General features: G+C 42.3%; 1 protein-coding gene across 6 annotated transcripts in view; it reads right to left on the bottom strand.

Annotated features, from left to right (window-relative positions):
- The window catches only part of trappc9 (trafficking protein particle complex subunit 9), a 121,515-nt gene that overhangs the window by 71,901 nt on the left and 32,153 nt on the right, over positions 1–17,461 (bottom strand). For all 6 annotated transcript variants that reach the window (XM_061759757.1, XM_061759756.1, XM_061759755.1 and 3 more), the window contains 5 exons: positions 14,257–14,383; positions 13,804–13,936; positions 11,949–12,112; positions 7,541–7,693; positions 352–470 (listed from right to left, as the gene is read on the bottom strand). In XM_061759757.1, the coding sequence (XP_061615741.1) occupies positions 352–470; positions 7,541–7,693; positions 11,949–12,112; positions 13,804–13,936; positions 14,257–14,383 (696 nt within the window). The remainder of the gene's footprint in view (positions 1–351; positions 471–7,540; positions 7,694–11,948; positions 12,113–13,803; positions 13,937–14,256; positions 14,384–17,461) is intronic.

The raw sequence follows: 17,461 nt of genomic DNA on the forward strand, positions 1-17,461 counted from the left end.
TGTTCCGGGCAAGCCACCAAAATTGCAGTTCTCAAGACTGCAGGTGACCCCGCAGCAGGTAGACGAAAAGAAAATAATCCCCGGTACAGATCACATCACTTGAGTTAATTGCCAACCTATCCTTCCTCTCCAACTCCACCAATTTTCCTCTCCTGTCTGTCACACACCGTATTATCCCTTTGCACTTTGACTGAACTTTTATCTGCAGACACAACATGTTTTATTCATGGTTGAGTACAACAAGCTGAGACTTGGTAGCATGTTTTGCTCCAGTCATAAATATAAAGACAATGACCGCTTGCATCTTCATGCATCGATGCACTTCCCAATAGGCTTGTGTCATTTATTTACCTTAATATGACTGTACTCCCCCTTGCCGGACTCGCCGCTGACAGGCTTGCTTTCGGGCCTGGGCTTGAGGACTTGACGCAAAGGGCTGGAGATTGGCAGGCCTGTCACACTGATTCCATCTACAAAATCCCACAAAAAAAAAAAAAAAAAAGGAAGCAGCGTCAGCGAAAGTAGCAAGGTTATTTGTAATCGGAGGCAAGCAGAGCATCAGGGGAAAGAAGAACATTCACAAAGTTAAATATCAGCAGTCTGTGAGAGAATTCACAAGGATTTTGCTGTTCATTGTTTGAATACCCTTGATTAGTACGTCCACTTTCGACCTTCTGTGCAAATCTTTACTTTGATCAAAATTACCAGACAGCCTCCTCGATTTGTTAATTGTGTAAATTCACGGCGACCTTGAACGCAATTGGAAACATGGGAGCAGCTGTGAAACTATGGCTGTTGCCTTTATTGCACTCCGTCCATGATCAAAAGAACCCGGAGCCAACAATCTCACGTCAGATGTACCAACATGTGTCTGTGACGTCAGCAGAGCAGAGCGCTGCATCGTTTTCCCCCCAGGGAGGAGGAAACAAAATGAATTGGCTTTGTAAGCAAATAGGTTTTGGATGAATTAGAATAGGCACAGCTTGGTATACAGAACCAATTGGAAGTTGCTGTTTTTTTCTCACATTCTCAAAGCATAACTGCTAGATTTAGAGGGAACTAAATTTACCATGACAGCATAAGCACCTAAGTTTGCAATGCAATACAGAACAGATTGATGGAAGAAATAGTACACCTACATGGAGGAGTTTTCTGAAGAGAGCCCAAGATGGTGAATCATTTCAGAAATTTTCAACTGGGAAATTCAATTGGGGAAAAAAAAAAAAAACAAGAGTAATGAACGTTGCAAGCAGCAATGAATCGTCCCCTGGACTGCCTTTGTGGCGAATCCTCAAAAGACATGCACGAGCAGTTGTCGGCAGAGGATGTAAAGTGCATACAGGGTGTCCCAAAAATCACTATACAATTCTTTTTTTGTTTTCATTTTTGTTTCGGGTATCATTTGGACAGACGTGAGGTCATCAGCATTTGGCAGCTTATGCAACGCAACTTTGACATTGACATGGGAGACATGTTGCCGCCTGACAAGAATCTTTTTTGTCCGACTGCAGGTTAGCGCCAACTGGTCTAACACGTAATATGCAGCGTATGCTACCTATGGCAGGTTTCTCAAAACAGGATCTGTTCTTACCAAATCACCCAGCAGAAGGCTGAAAGGAAAACTACTAGATGAAGTGTTTCAAATCAGGAGGGCTGCACTGGAACTCCATTTTCTGAGCTGCTTCTCCTCACTAGGGTCGCGGGCGTGCTGGAGCCTATCCCTGCTGTCATCGGGCAGGAGGCGGGGTACACCCTGAACTGGTTGCCAGCCAATCGCAGGGCAGATAGAAACAAACAACCATTCGCACTCACAGTCATGCTTACGGGCAATTTAGAGTCTTCAATTAATGCATGTTTTTGGGATGTGGGAGGAAACCGGAGTGCCCGGAGAAAACCCACGCAGGCACGGGGAGAACATGCAAACTCCACACAGGCGGGGCCGGGGATTGAACCCGGGTCCTCAGAACTGTGAGGCTGACGCTCTAACCAGTCGGCCACCGTGCCGCGCACTGGAACTCAGCATCAACAAAAGCTAAATTTGGCGGACGCTTCAAAGAGTGATAAAACTTTACCCATACAGACTTTCAGTTGTTGAGCAACACAGTCTTCCCTTGAAGCCTTTGAACAACCTGAAGTCAGTCTGGGTAAGGCATAATCACTCTCTGAAGCATCCGCTGAATTGAGTTTGTGTTGATGCTTATTTCCAGTGCAGCCTTCTGGATAGACTTTCCTTTGCCTGCTGTAGGAGTTGCGTGTTTTTCATCAATGGTGGTAGTAGCAGGCCTTCCACTGCATGGTTTGACAAGAACAGATCCTGTTTCGATAAAATTGCCATGCATAGCGTAATTTGTACAACACGATGGAGCAGTGTGACAGCAATAAACCTACTCAAAAGCTTCTCACTGGCACTCAAATACAGTCGGGACAGTTGATTTTAAACCAACTGTCAGGAAGGCTACGCTGTATGGAGGCCTTGACTTCCCGTTGTCGCCTGTTGAAGCATTACCAAATTCACCCCATTCCATCAAGGCACGATCGCAGTATAACAACCAATGTACAGACACTTTCACGCTTTGTGGTGTGTAGCCTGTTCAAGGCAGCAGAGATGATTCCCCATGTCCCATGACGTGTGAGTCATGGATTGGGTGATTAACAGTGGCACCGCTCGCAATAACCGCCTTGGTTACATCCCGCTTCCGATCCGTATCAGTCTTATTCTCCAGAATTGTGCGAGCTCAGCGTTTGTGCGGAATGCAGCTTGTGCTTAAGTAGTACAAACAGAATGCAATGAATGCAGCGCTGTTCTCGTATTTACAAATTTACGAACCCCCGGTCAACATGCGGGATACGTTCCCGACCTCCCCCCGCAGTCGGTGAAAATCTGCGATATGGAGAAAGCAATTTTTTTTTTTTTAGTTTTTTTACCCCTCCACGCGCTTGAAAGATATTCAAACAATCTAAAGGTCAAACACAAAAGAAAATGTCAAGCATAAAAAGTATAGAAAATACTGGATATATTGTAGTATCCGTGTGTTAGGTGCCTTTAAGAGGCGAGGCCTGGTCGAATGGATTACCACCTTTTTGTATTCATGTATTTTACAATAAAGTGCTATTTTCAGAGAGCTGGAACGGATTAATGGCATTTCAATTCAGTTCAATTCGAAAAATGTACTTGATATGCAAGAAAATGAGTTATGAGCTTGGTTAGGGGATGAAATAAGCATAGAGGTCAAGGCACCACTGTACATTCCACAAAATCTGCAACGTAGCAGGGCTGCGGTGGTTGAACCACGTTATAAGCCGGAGCAAGGAGTGGGCATTTTTTGGCAAGCTCGAAACAATAAGCCAACAACAGGAGTGCAAGATCGCAGCTGCTGCCAGCAATACAAACGAGCTGCGATGTAGGGACAAACAAGAACAGCAGGACAGAAAGAGCACCTCCCCCACCTTTCTCTGTTTGAGTCCCTCCAGCAGCATAGGTTGTGGATGCTTATTTACTGCGGTGAAGGTGCACCCGAGGGTGGAGCTGCCGTCCCTACACCTACACATAGACGATCAGTGCATCAATGTGGGGCTGCAGCGCTGTCATTAGGTACGACACTCATAGCATTTAACATGATAAAGCTCCCTGCAAGTCGAGGCCCATTTGTCCCGAGTGATGACATCACTCCTGTCGGGTCCTGAGTTATGGTGTTGTCGTTTCAAGGCGGAGCAAAAGTGAAGGATAAACTCATTTGAGGATATATCGGCGTGGCTCAGCCTGCGTCGAATGTTCTCTCCTGACTGTCTTCTTTGTCTAAAGTGCCCCCGTCTGCCTCGGCTGACAAAGGACACCAGGTACACCGGGCCAAAAAAACAAACAAAAAAACCATCAGGCTGATCGATTAACCTTCTCCATATGTGCATACAAATAGAAGATATGATTAGTTACCGGGCCTGATATACTGTAGCACGACAATCAGTCACTTCAGCTCGCAGACTATAAATAAGCACTAATATTAACACAATGCATCTCTGACGCACACTAGCCCGACACGTGAGCTACAAACTGGGGCTGTCAGGAGACGGGCCTAAAGCGGGGCTGTGAATAAAGCCTTGCGAATCAATTCATTAATAGTGATTATACCCAATGATGTTAATTTCATTTAACTTCAACAACAGGCCTCATAAGGATTTTGCATAGTCTGTCTTGCAGTTGGATTGAATGAATGAGGTTAAAAAGATAAACAGGGGCTCCTCGGTTTTAATGTTTAGTTTTTACTGGTACAGTAAAACAGGTAATAATGACTAACTTGGTCGGAAATGATGCATGCGCGGATAAAACAAATTCCGTCCACATTGCCGTCTTTGTCGTTTACGTTTGCAGTCTGCGGTCCCCTCGTTGCAGACAAAAGGGCTTAGCCACGAGTATAATGGAGGCATATGACGCCGAAGCCGCCAATGCTTGAAAGCGATTAACCGTGTTTAGTTTTCAGTGAAAACAAATTTAATCACGGTGATAGCGCGTAACTTTGGAATATGAATGAACGTCTGTTGCATTGAAGCTTACGCCAGGCAAGGTCCCACAATGCCGTTTGACTGCCAGGCAAATATCTCAGCATTTCACAACAGACTGGAGAGGGTTTTTTTCCCCTTTAGATATTTTTTTTCCTGTTCTCTTTTATATCTGGTGTGTGTGATGACATTCACACATGGGTGCACTGCTAGTGGTGCATTTTATTTCACCAGGCAATGATTGGTTTGGCTTGAGCTCAAGGGGTTTAGGAGGTAGAAACAGTAAGGGAGGGGTTGGGGGGGGGGGGGGGGGGGGCACGCATGCAGAGCCAGTGTAGCTAGTGCTTCTGAATTTAACACAGGAAGGTTTCATTCACCGTCAATAATTGAAAAATGTTTTTTTTTTTTTTTACAGTATACAGTCTGTATTAGAGTTGCGTATCTTCAGCATTGTACCACGTGGTGCCGCTGGGCAGCACCGAGCTGTACTAGAAGACTTGCGGCGCAATAGAATAGCAAAAAGAAGGCAGAGAAAGTCCCCGACTAAAATCCAGTAATAGTTGTTGTTTCCAAAGAGAAGTGAGAAGAAATGCCTGTGATTGTTTTTGTATGCTCTGTTTGTATGTACTGAGCAGTTTAATAGATGAAAATGGATCTTCACGCACTTGCCTTCGTGGCTCACCAGTTCCTTCTGCACAGATGCGTTTATCAATTTTTAACAAAACAGGCTTACTCTAATGTATTTAACCTAACTATACTACAAATAACTTGAGGCGAAAATGCTGCACAGGCTCCCGCAGAGCGAGGGAAGAGGCGGAGTTTTACAACACTTCTCAGACAGTTGAGCAATCAAGACCGGTAATAGATTTCTTAGTTATTTTCAACAATCGAAATTGGTTCGTAACGCATAAAAATAACAGACAACATGGGGACAGACCAATAGTATCGATAAAAATTGGGAAATTGACATTGACATTTGGACAAACAGGGTTTCCGCCCGACAGAAGGACATGGTCTCCCTATACAGCAGATTTACAACTATCGCGGGTGGGTCTGCAGCTTATGCCCTACGACAAAATGAGGTTCACTGTAATATTTGGCAATAGTTCAGGGGTAGTTTGTTAAAAGTCCACCAGAGCATTAATCTGCCGTTAATTATGCTATTTCATTGACATGTCAGTTTAATGGCATCCAATGTGTTGACTGAAAATTGCATTGCCATAACAACAGCATTCTTAGCCCTTACTTGGGCAGTACCACGCCTTATCTCCTTTATTCAGGGCCTCGAGTATTGCTCAGCTAACTAAAAACAGTGGAACGCAATCGTTGAAATGACCTCATGAAGGGAGATAAACACGGAGTGCTGTATGTGTTTACTCTGTCAGTCATCTGGATCCACAAAACACACACATACACACACAAGCACACACACGCACAAAAATCAGTGTGGTGCAGGCATCAGTCCATATGGTTCCCTCATTAACTTTTATCAGAGTAAGAGCTTCAACAGTCACAAGGAAGAGGTACAGCGGTCCGGAGCGAGAAGGAAAAGAAAGAGCTTGAACTTGGAAAAATGACAGGAAGGAAGGAACACAATGAACGATCTCTCAGGTAGACAAGAAGGTCAACCTTTTTTTTTTCCTCTCCAAATTTGGAATACAAATGAGAGGAAAGGATGAGTGCAAGCTAGAATCCAGGGAGTGAAATGGAGGAATAGAGACCTTAAAGACCTCTCTCCAGTTATGCTGAATGTGAAATAAGGCAGTCTGATCCTCGTTAACGGAGGAAGAAAATGCAACCACCGCTCTTGTCTTCTCACCAAGTTCAGTCAATTAGGGCTATACTTAATAGAAAAGTTCATTCTTGGCGTACATTGGCACAAATAGTGCACATGTTGCATTGATTGTCTTCACAATTAGTTACGGGGTCTCGAACCATGGATGGCAAGCGTCACATACAAAAAAGATTTGCAATTAGAAACTAATGAAAGGACTTGAAAGCCCATGAGAATTTACGGTGGTATTTGGGTTTACAAGCTGTCGCTCAGCCAATTTTTTTTGTCTCAATTTGGGAGCAAACATTTTTGTTATGCGTATACGATGGTGGCAGTGACCTTCACTACAAAGAGCAGATGTAGAGCAATCCTTAAAAAAATAAAATAAAATAAGAAAATGAGGCCAAGTACTTGCTTCAAGCTTCCCAGCAAAAAAAAAAATAATAATTTACATCTTGTGTATTTAACCAGACCACATAATTTACACCAGACCACATAATTTACGAATATCCACAAGCTCAATAATGTACAATACAAAAGCCTTAGACGGGTTAACGAAGCGAGCATAGATGTTGAACAAGTTATAACCCTTCAAGCAACAGATAGTTAAACACAAACGGTGCAGCAACGCATGTAGACAGACATGACAATACTCACAGGGATGCAGTTATCCGAGGCGAAACATGACTAATATTAGTTAGCTTAGTTGCCACAGTCTTCTTCTGTGTTTCATCATCAAATCTGCGCGTAGTATGTCTGTAGGCATTGTTCTGCCCCCACGTGGCCAAGGCGTACACACCAGAAGGAGTAGCCCAATGAATAAGTGCATGAAATCATGACACACAAACTGTTAATTCTTTGAATTACTGTCACGTTTTTGTAATGTACATTATTTGAGTGCTATTTTACTTATCAAAAAACCTGTTACAAAACTGTGTTTTGGGGGTGTATGGCACAGATTAATGGCATATGTATTCATTTCTATGGGGAATGATGATTTGATGATTGGCTTCGAGTTCCAGGTTTTTATAGTCATTTTTCACTGCCCTTCTGTGGTGACATTACAAAAGAACAAGGAAAAAGCAAAACATACTTGTGGGTTGATTCCTATGCATGCTTCTGAGAAAATCTCACATAATAGGAGAGGGTTTTCAAATTTTGGTCAGATACTTCAAGGGTTCAACTGTACACGTGGAGCTCTCAAAAAGTGCAAAAGAGTGGGCTAATTGTTTTTTTTATTTATTTTTATTAGTTTTAGAACGGTCAGCTTACCGTCATTGAGGTCCTGCAATAGGTTCTCCTGACCGGAGAAGTCCAGTTTGACGTTAATGTCGACTGTCAACGTGACAGCCTGGCCGGGTTTAAGAGGCATGTGAGATGACACCTTCTCCAGGTCCCACCTCAGAAACTCCCCAAACACTTTCTCTGCACACACAAGGGACAAAAATTCCTTTAAAACCATAGAACAAAGATTTGCCCGATGCAAATACTGTACAGTAAACGACCTCCTGTTCGTCATGGAAGATACGTTCCAGGCCCAACGCACAACAGGTGAAAATCCATTTTTTTAAAAAGCAAACAAAACATTTTGTTTATAATTTTACCCCTCCCACACATTTTAACCATATTTGAACTTGCTCTTTTTAACAAGTAAATGTTTTAAAGTGTGTAGAAGGGGTCAAACATTTTTTTTTTTTGTTGTCAATTTTTAAAAGGATCTGCAATGTATCCCAAGCAATGAACAGGGGTTCAGTGTCTGGGTTTTGCAATAAACTACTTAAAAGTGCATCAGCAACTGTGGCTCACTTTTTCCACAAAGTAAAAGCATTACAGATTATCACGATATATAAGTAGATACATTCCACAAAAAATCTGCGATGTAACAGAGCCACGGTGGGTGACCTGCGATATAATGGGGGAACGCTGTAGTTCACACTTGCTGCTAATGCAGCATAGACAGGGCTAAAACAGAAAAAATGCAATGTGACAGGAGCATGGTAGCATAATTTGTTTTCGGGTTGTTGTTTTTTTTGTTGCCTTCCGAGATAACAAAGCCGCTGATTGGCCCGGTGCGCTCTCAACGTATGCAGCTCGATGCCAGGCTGTAATTTACGCCAGCGAGGAATGACTCAGCTGCATCCACTTGAGCCCCGAGCGTCAAATGAATGATGCATCACCTGAATAAAGCATGTGTTCACTCTGTGCAGGTGAGCCACTCCTGTTCCTGGGGATGAAGGCAACAGGCAGGCATATTTTAAAGCTCAGTCACAAAGTGAGCTCTGCATCCAGACCGCTAACTCTTTTAATGGCGATGCATTTTTATTATTACAAACACCCAGCTTTACACATTCAAACACTGTGAATTAAAGACAGAAAGGAGGCGAGTGAGCAGAGACAAACACGACCGCAAAGTCTTTCGCTTGATGATGTTTTTTTTGTGACTCCAACTAAAGCAGTAACAGAAAATAGCAGCGACAATGACTTCTCTTTTCTTTGAGAGTTTTTTTTGTCACAAAAGTCATTTCCTTTTTTTCCAATTTCATTTCAGGTATCATTCGGACAGACTTGAGGCCATCAGCATTTGACAGCTTATACTTCGCAGTTTTTGTAAGCATACCATATCATTCTTTGCCTACGGCTCGCCGATTGACATTCGGGCAGCGTTGCAAAATTGCCGCTAGACAAGAATTTTTTTTACCCCGACAACAATTCCACACCAGTTTGAGAAGCTTTATGGCGTCACACTGCCCCAACGTGTAGTACAATTTACTCCTTGGCAAATTTCTCAAAACAGGATCTGTTTTTGTCAATTAACAGCATAACTCCTGCTTTTGCCACCACGAATGGGAAAACACCAAACTTCTAGGGCCGGCATTTATGCAAAGCCAAGGATATCTGAGGGGCTGCATGTAGTTAGCATATCTAAAAAAAGAAATTAAAAAAATAAAATAAAATAAAAACTTGATTCAGCAGATGCTTTGGAAAGTGATTACATTTTGGTTGTACTAACTTCAGGTGCATCATAATGTTCTGCTTAAAGCCTTTGACCAACCTGAAGTTGGTACAAATAAAGCTTTATCACTCCCCAAAGCGTCCGCTGAATTGAACTTTTGTTGATACTTTCTTCCAGTTCAGCACATCGTTTAGACGTTCCCTGGCTTCGTGTAAACGCCTGCTCTAAGAGTTTGGTGTTTTCATGAGTGGTGGTAGTACCAGGCCTTCCGCTGCGTGGTTTGGCAAGAACAGATCATGTTTATTAGCAGATTTTGTACTAGAGTGTAAAGCAAGGGTGTCAAAGTCATTCTTGTCACAGGCCACATAGTAGTTATGTTTTCTCTCAGAGGCACGGGCTGTGAAACCATATGAACGTATGATCGCCTCATATTACTATTAACTAGTTTTGAAATGAGAAGCCAGTAAAAACTGTTCGTTCAACTATTATTCAATTTATTTTAAAAGGGGGATTGTAACAAAAACTGACAACAATTAAGCCGAAAGTCACACAAACACACTGTCCTATTCGTGTGTTCACGTGCCCAGTGGGCGACGTCAGGAACTCTGACTCCAGCTCAAGGTTGGCCATTTACCATGCTGTTAGTTGAACGTTAGCATCTTCTCCATGCTCCTTGCAGGACAGAAAGTAAAGAAAAGCATGTAACTCGAAAACTCATAAATTCGGGCTCCCTAGTCAAGGTACCGCTGAATAAACTTTTTGGGGAAGCAGATTTTTGCTATTCGTGGCAGGGCTTGGCCCCTATCGCCCACAAATTATTGATGGTACCCTGGGTCGGATGGCAGTTTACTCTTTACGATAAAAAGACTCACATTAATGTTAATGCTTCATTAAATTGTCAAAAGGGGGTGTTTATTTTATCAGCTAAATGTTGCCAAACTTCTTTTCACCTCCGAGACAGAGAACCCCGCCTCACGCCGGCGTGGCTCGTGATGCAGGAACCTAAATCTTTTTGTCCCCCTTCCCCCCCAGTCTTCCCGTGGTGACTCGCGCATCTTTTATTCATTCAGCACTCGCTGAGAATTCTAAACTGTGCCAAGATAGAGAAACTAGAACAAAACCATTCCAGGCTGTCAGGTTAATGCCGAGGAGGCGGGCGAGTGAGCGCATGGTCGCGTGAAGGCCACTGATGATGCGGACGGTCACCATGGTGCTGCCTCGTGACACCGTGGCCTCTGCACCTGACCTTTAATTTGTCATCCATGACAAATCTGCCTCCACTATCAGAATAAAAGAGCAACATAAATGAGGCTATTATTACCCGGATTTTGTTTTCGAGTACAGAGAACTACCGCATATGTGCAGTTCAGCATTTGCGAATTCGCCTAAAAATTGGTAAAGGTGTTAAAAATCGGTCTGCACATACCCCGCTCATAAGTTCAATATGACACATTCATAGAAAGACCATTAGAAAACAATGATTCCCCCACCCGCAAGTTATCAGCACTCTCTCTGGTTCCAATTTTTTTTTAAAAGACACTCATATATGAAACCTTTCAGAATAAAGTGGGGGGGAAAAGGAGCAAAAAATGCTAATTAAAGGGACACGGGGGGAAAAAAGGAACCCTGTGTTGTCACAATGTCCACACGAAGCTCGTCTGACATTAAAATGGTCTTCAAAAGGTCTCACTTTACTCAGATGTGGCGCATCTTTAATTGCTTGCAAGGGACCTTTTCTTTGGACTGTCACGACACTGATTATTGAGCACATCAGAGGTAAAGGAGGAAACCAACTTTAAAATGTATGCAAAAAAATAACCTTACACACAATGGAAAAACTTGCCCAAAATAGTATGTCTGAAGATATAAGCTAGAAAGAGTCGATTTTACAGTTAAGGTCAAACTAAACCAGTAGTAACAAACGAGAGGACTGCAGCTAACCTGCCTCATAAAATAACAATGACAGTCATTTATAGCAGGCAAGGACAGTCTGAACTGCTACAATGGCGATACGCCACATCACCTGCACAAGTTTAAGCGGGTTGTTTCTAAAGATAGCTCTGTATTTTTCACACTGACTGAGAACGAGAGCAAAAAAGGACCAGACTGAAAGTCAGACTGCTAAATAATGACGAGTGACCCCAATGATCTGAGGATGTGGGCGAGTGTTCAACACGAGACGCCGCACATGACGAAAGGCCATCTGGATATGAAGAGGTATAGCTAAAACAACAAGAGTTGATTTTGTGGCAATGTAAACAGAGATCCTGAAGTCTGTTTTCATGAGAATTTTGTAGGATTAGTAGAAAACAATATTTCGACATAATAGAATACATTGAGAAAAATCGATCACTTTTATAGCACACTCTCGTTTGTATTAAATACATAATAATTATACATTTCATGTGTAAATTCATAGAATAAATTATAATAAATATAGTTGCGCGTTGAGATACGAGTTAAGTTTGTTGATTTCTCAGGAAAACTTAAAAAAAACATTGTCAGTTGACACAGTTTGTCACTACGTCTACAAATATGTTAAAACGCTACCATGCAAAGCAAAAGGCATATATCAACAACACCCAGAAACCATACCAGCTTCTATGGGCCCGAGCTCCTCTGAGATGGACTGACGCAAAGTTGAAAAGTGTGCTGTGGTTTACATTCCACATATGCTTTCCCGAATAGATTGACATATCGTACATTCAATAATGGTGGATTACTAACCTTTGGTAGTGACAATCTTGGAGGTGAGCTCCAGACTCTCGATGTCCTTGCAGCCGATGTTCTCCAAGGTGATGGTCATCTGCTGGCCCTCGCCATTGAAAAGCTGCACAGACACAGTGCTGGAAAGCTCCTCTTTGGACATGGGCTGAGGTGTGTGGGCCGACCTGAGGGTGGATAAAGAAAAAAACTTTCATGCAGAATAACATGCTCATTCCTACACTGACACATGTAAACCAGCGGTGGGAAAACCTGTGCGCTCAAGGGCCACATTTGAGTCTTAGAAACAGACCGTCGGGCCAGGTAATTTATAGATTAGGGGGTTGGAAGTACAGTAAAGCCCTGCATATTCGCGGTTGTGCATTAGTGTATTCGCATTTTTTGTTTTTTGTTTTTTCCTGGGGGGACCTAGCCTCTGTTATTTGTTGAAAAACTCATCCTTATGGACTCCTGGTGCCAAGGAACGATATTAAAGTGGATTGAGGCGCTTCGTGTAGTCCTTTGCCAACATTTTGTGGCATCTTAGTGTCAAGGAACTATTTTGAAGAGAGTTGATGAGCTTCACGTAGCGCTTTGCCGCCATTCTCAAAAGCATTCTCATTTTTAAGTTGGGGAGGGTAAGATAGTGTAAGATATTAACTAATCACTTAATCAAATGAATAACATCTTTTTATTGTGTACAATAAATCCATTAACGAATTATTTGAAGAGATTATAGATTAAAAATACAATAATTAAAAACAATTTTTTTTAAAATCAAATTATGCTTTTTGGGGGGAAAAAACAGCTAAGTTACCAGAATGCAACAATTATTACAGGATGCTTGATAATGTCAATGCTCACTGGGCCCGATTCAAGGAAGGAGTGGGTCGCATGTGTCCTGTCACACTTTGTCCACCCCAATGAAAACCTTTAAAAAAACATCACCGATTAACGCCAATAGCTTAGCGAAGAAGGAAAAGTACTGCAAGTCCTGTTGCAGAGAGAAAAAATGCTGAGAACTCTGAATGCTGAGGAGCCTCCTCTGATGTCAAAACTGAAAGTCTATCGGATGACCCTGGAGACCACCTATTACATTTCTATTCTCTTTGCCGCATGTCTCTGCTACAGTACTCTTGGAAGCAGAAAAAGAACAAAGAGATCCTCAACATCCAAAGTGCTGTACTTGAAGGCATGAGGGTTTTGCTGCGGTTATGCTTTCTCCAGGATCAGACACTTGTTTCTTTGCAGTAATTCAATTAATTCCCCTCTCTCATGTTGCTCACAGGGGAAGCCTGCCTGTTGCACATGTCAACAAAATAGGATGTCTTCTTATAAATCTAGAGTTGCAAAATGTGTCCTTGCGGGAACCTCTGCTAATCTTGGGGTACCAATGAACAAAGCTCCCAAAAGACATGATGTCAAAGACACAACACAGAACTTGGAGTAGTCGCTACCGCTACCAAACAAGGCTTAGCAAAGGTGTCTATTGTTTTGTTTGCTCGTCAGGTTGTAGGATTATGCAAAAAGCACACAGCCAATTTCCTAACTTTACCGAAGTGTGGCAGCGAACCAGTTACATTTTGTGGGGGCGGTGTCATTGGTTGTCAAATGTTTGACACCTCAAAAAAATTATTCAGTCTTCAAGTGCCATCATATTGACCAAAATTTAAATAAGTATTCAAATGTTCATAGTATGCCTAAGTATTCATAGAAAATGAAGCCGGTTTAGCACATAAAAAGTGTATTTAATAGTTTTGTAAGCTACTGTTACAGCCCTCAACATTTCATCAAAATCAATTAAGTAGTAAACATTGTTAATAACTTGACCTGCTTGGCACATGGATGTACACCGAAAGGATAAAAATGTTCCTCTAACCGGGGCAGTGATGTACTGAGCTGGAGACGCGGGAGCGAGGGGATGACCTCCACCAGGCACCCATCAGTCTTGACGCCAAGCAGACCTTCCAGTAGGCAATCGCTGGTAACGCCAAACACTGAGGTGTGGTAGCCTTGGAGCAAATGTAGCGCAATTATAGAAAGACATTTGAGCATTTATTCGATATCCTGCTCTTTGATCACACTAACTTTAGGACACTTGTAGGACAACTACGTGTAACTAGTGAGGCAAAGGTGTACACACGTCAATTAATGCACAGTTTTGTCTCACTAGTAACATGTATTTGTTGAGAAATGTCATAAGGCAGTTGTGGAAGAAACATTACTAAGACAGTTATTTTACTCATGCGCCCTAGTTGTTATAGTCTAATTATAACAGTCAGTTTGGTTATGGGGTTTATAAATGTTTTAGATCAGATCAGATGGGACTCACCATTGACGGTGATGTTGCCAGAGGTTCGTGGGACACCCACTAAAGTGACGGGGTAGAGGCCGGACTCTGCAGGCAGTGACAGCGCAGCGGGGAGGGACTCAAACTCGACTCCGGAGGTCAGCAAACCCTAAGTAGTGCAATGTAGAATGGAAAAAAGATCAATTTACTGAATATTACTGATTGGACAACACCAATCAACAACCAATGCATGAAGCTCTTGTTCTTGTAGTGTTTTTAATTTTGGGAAAGAGGCTATGTGTTCAATGTTTCGGTTATGACTACAATTTTGGTGCGGGAGTTTCGACATTGGCTTCTATTTTGGTGAGCAACCGAGTTGAAATAGTGGGCTGGTTCCCAAGTTTCCCAGTGAATAAAACAAGAATGAGTGGGTGCTTTTACTCATATAATGACCTTTACTCCACCCAGGGTCATACGAAATGTAAAAAAATGTTTCATCGTGTAAGAAGTCATAACAGTTCCTCTCAGGTTTTGTTTTTAGAATTGTAAGGCAGACTGTATCAATTGCTCACGAGGCCCGTGTACGGTCCACCAGCCGTAACTTGGCTGCCCGTGGTTTAACCCGTCGCAAGAATTTAAACAGGAAGTGTACGGACTATTGAATCTCAACTAATGAGCCGCAGGAAATTATTCTTTTCACTCGTGCAAAAATCAGCATACTGATTTTACTCCCACAAAAATGTAGCTTTAATTGCACAACTTTCTGTTCTCCAACAAGGGACTGAAACGGCAAACTTCACAAAATGTGTTTCATCCATGAATGGAACAATAAAATTCCTAGTTCAACAAGAATTGGTACCTAAACAGTCCTCGTTATCAGGAAGTTCACATTTTGACATAATGAGACCGAGATGACACCAATCAACAGTATCAAACAGGATGTTCTCATAGGGAAGTGGACACTGAGCTGCGAGTGCCACAGTGTCATCAGCAGGTTGCAACAGAGATACTGGATAGAAACTGGAAGAGTCACAGAAAGATGTAGAAGTGGACATCCTTGGAAATTTGTATTGATTGAACACATTATGACTTTGGTTTGGAACAGGTTGCTTTGGTCCATACCCGATTCAATTACTGTTCATACCTGACCAGATAAGAGCTTTAGCTGACCAAAGTGGGCTAGTGTGACAAGTTCTTGTAGGAGGTGGGGTCATCAATAAAGTTCCACATCCGGTGCTGATCCCAGTTAGGATTGTTTGGCCTCGACGACGCTGTGTGCTCTACTGAGTGCCATTCAAGTTTACGAATGTGCTGGTCGCTGTGAAATCCTTATCATAACTGGGGGGGGGGGGGGGGGGGGGGGTTCCACCCTGTCGTGCTTTTGCACACTCCGTCGGGACCGGACCGTCTGAAATTTGTGTGCAGGCTTTGACACCTCTGCTTGAGCAAATTAAACATTTATGAGTGCAGACCTGCCCAACACATGCACACAGTTAAAATGCTGTATTTACTCAGTGAAAACATAAAAACTCATTTATTTTAATATGACAATTTACAATGTTAAATTATTCAGGCTGAGGTCCATTAAAGTGTCAAATGTTACGGGGGAGGGTTTATGTGGGGGACAGCCTTTTTGTTTTTGTCCAAATGCATGTTTGGAATAATAATAATAAAAAATATTACTGCTCTACACTGAAACCCCACAGATAATTTTTTTTGCATTTGCAAATTTGCTGATTTTTGGGGGGGAACCAATCTTCCGTCACTGCTGTTTTTGTGCTAACTGACAGCCTCTCGGTGCCAAAGAAACAATTTGAAATGAGTTGGAGAATTTAATTTAGACAAAAGTAGTCCTTTGATGCGAACTTGTGATGCTGGAGTTTAAAATTAAATGAATGACTCTTATGGAGAAATGCATCAAAACGGCAGAACTAATGAGTTATGAAGGAAGATAAACATGGATGCACACAACATTGTGGTATGATCATAGTCAGTCTACTCAAACGTTAATCTTTGTAGATGTCACCGCCAAACGACGCAAGATTGTCTTTAATACTGTGCAAGAAATTTGTTTGGGAGGGGTTAAACTATTTGAAAAAAAACCAATTCCATCACCAATTGCAGGTGGGTCGAACGTATTCCCCCGTGATGAACTGGGATTCGACGAACATTTTATGCTTGCAATTTTGTTTTTGTTTTCAAACATGTTTGCAAGGTGAATATTAATAAGTTGAAATCTTTTTAAGGCATGTTGGCAATGTATTTTAAGGCTTCAACTGCGAAAGAAATTGTGGATTTTCACCTGTTGCGGGTGGGTTTGGAACATAACTCCCAGTGTAAGACTGACTGCACTTTTCTGCATTATCCCAGCATGTGGCTAAGAATTACTACTAGTACACACAGCATTCAACTGACAAATTGGAATGCGTTCCGTGCAATGTGCAATCAAGCCCCCTTTGACAGACCGCATTTACATTCCCAGCGCACGCTGCACGAGACAGACCCCGGTCACGCGGTGACGCAACGACTGCATCAATCCGTAACAGCAGACACTACCTCACAGAGGATAAGGCAGCCTAAGACGCAGGAGCTTTTGAGGTGCTTTGATTAAGAACGTCCTTGGTATAATTGTAAGTGAGGCGCAAAGTAGCGGCGAGTATTGCCGCTAACATATCGGAAATCCTTCATTAGCGTTCCGGCCCTGAAAAGGGTAATTACCCTGTTTTACTAACGGTAACGATCAGAGCCGTAAATTGTATTGTTTGAGCCGCTGTTGATCGACTTGTTTTAAAATCACCCCGCAGTGTGCGATTCAGGGATTGTTCTCTGACAAACAGCCAGTCCTAATAATAATGATAATACTATTTCTCTTATACAAGGCCAGTGTAACACATCTACTAAATCAAGATGTTGACTTTGGGCTGGATTTACACTACATGTTTCAAGTGACACAATTCCGATATTTTGCTTTTTAAGCGGCGCAATTAGCATCTGCGTCATGGTGAGGAGAAGGAAAAAAAAGTGTCTCTTCAAAACACTCGATACATAAAAGCGTGGCATGGATACACCCCATCAATGCGAACCTGACTCACTGACATAAATATCCACGTCAAACACTAATAAACATGTTAAAAACACCCACTGAAAAAATTAACTCTACAAATATGACAATGCAGTGATTCCAAACTAATAGTGCCTTATGAGAGCTAATCAGGTGTGCGGCGGGAAATTATCCAAGTTTAAGTAA

The sequence above is a fragment of the Phyllopteryx taeniolatus genome, chromosome 21, assembly GCF_024500385.1.
Source record: "Phyllopteryx taeniolatus isolate TA_2022b chromosome 21, UOR_Ptae_1.2, whole genome shotgun sequence".
Classification (NCBI taxonomy): domain Eukaryota; kingdom Metazoa; phylum Chordata; class Actinopteri; order Syngnathiformes; family Syngnathidae; genus Phyllopteryx; species Phyllopteryx taeniolatus.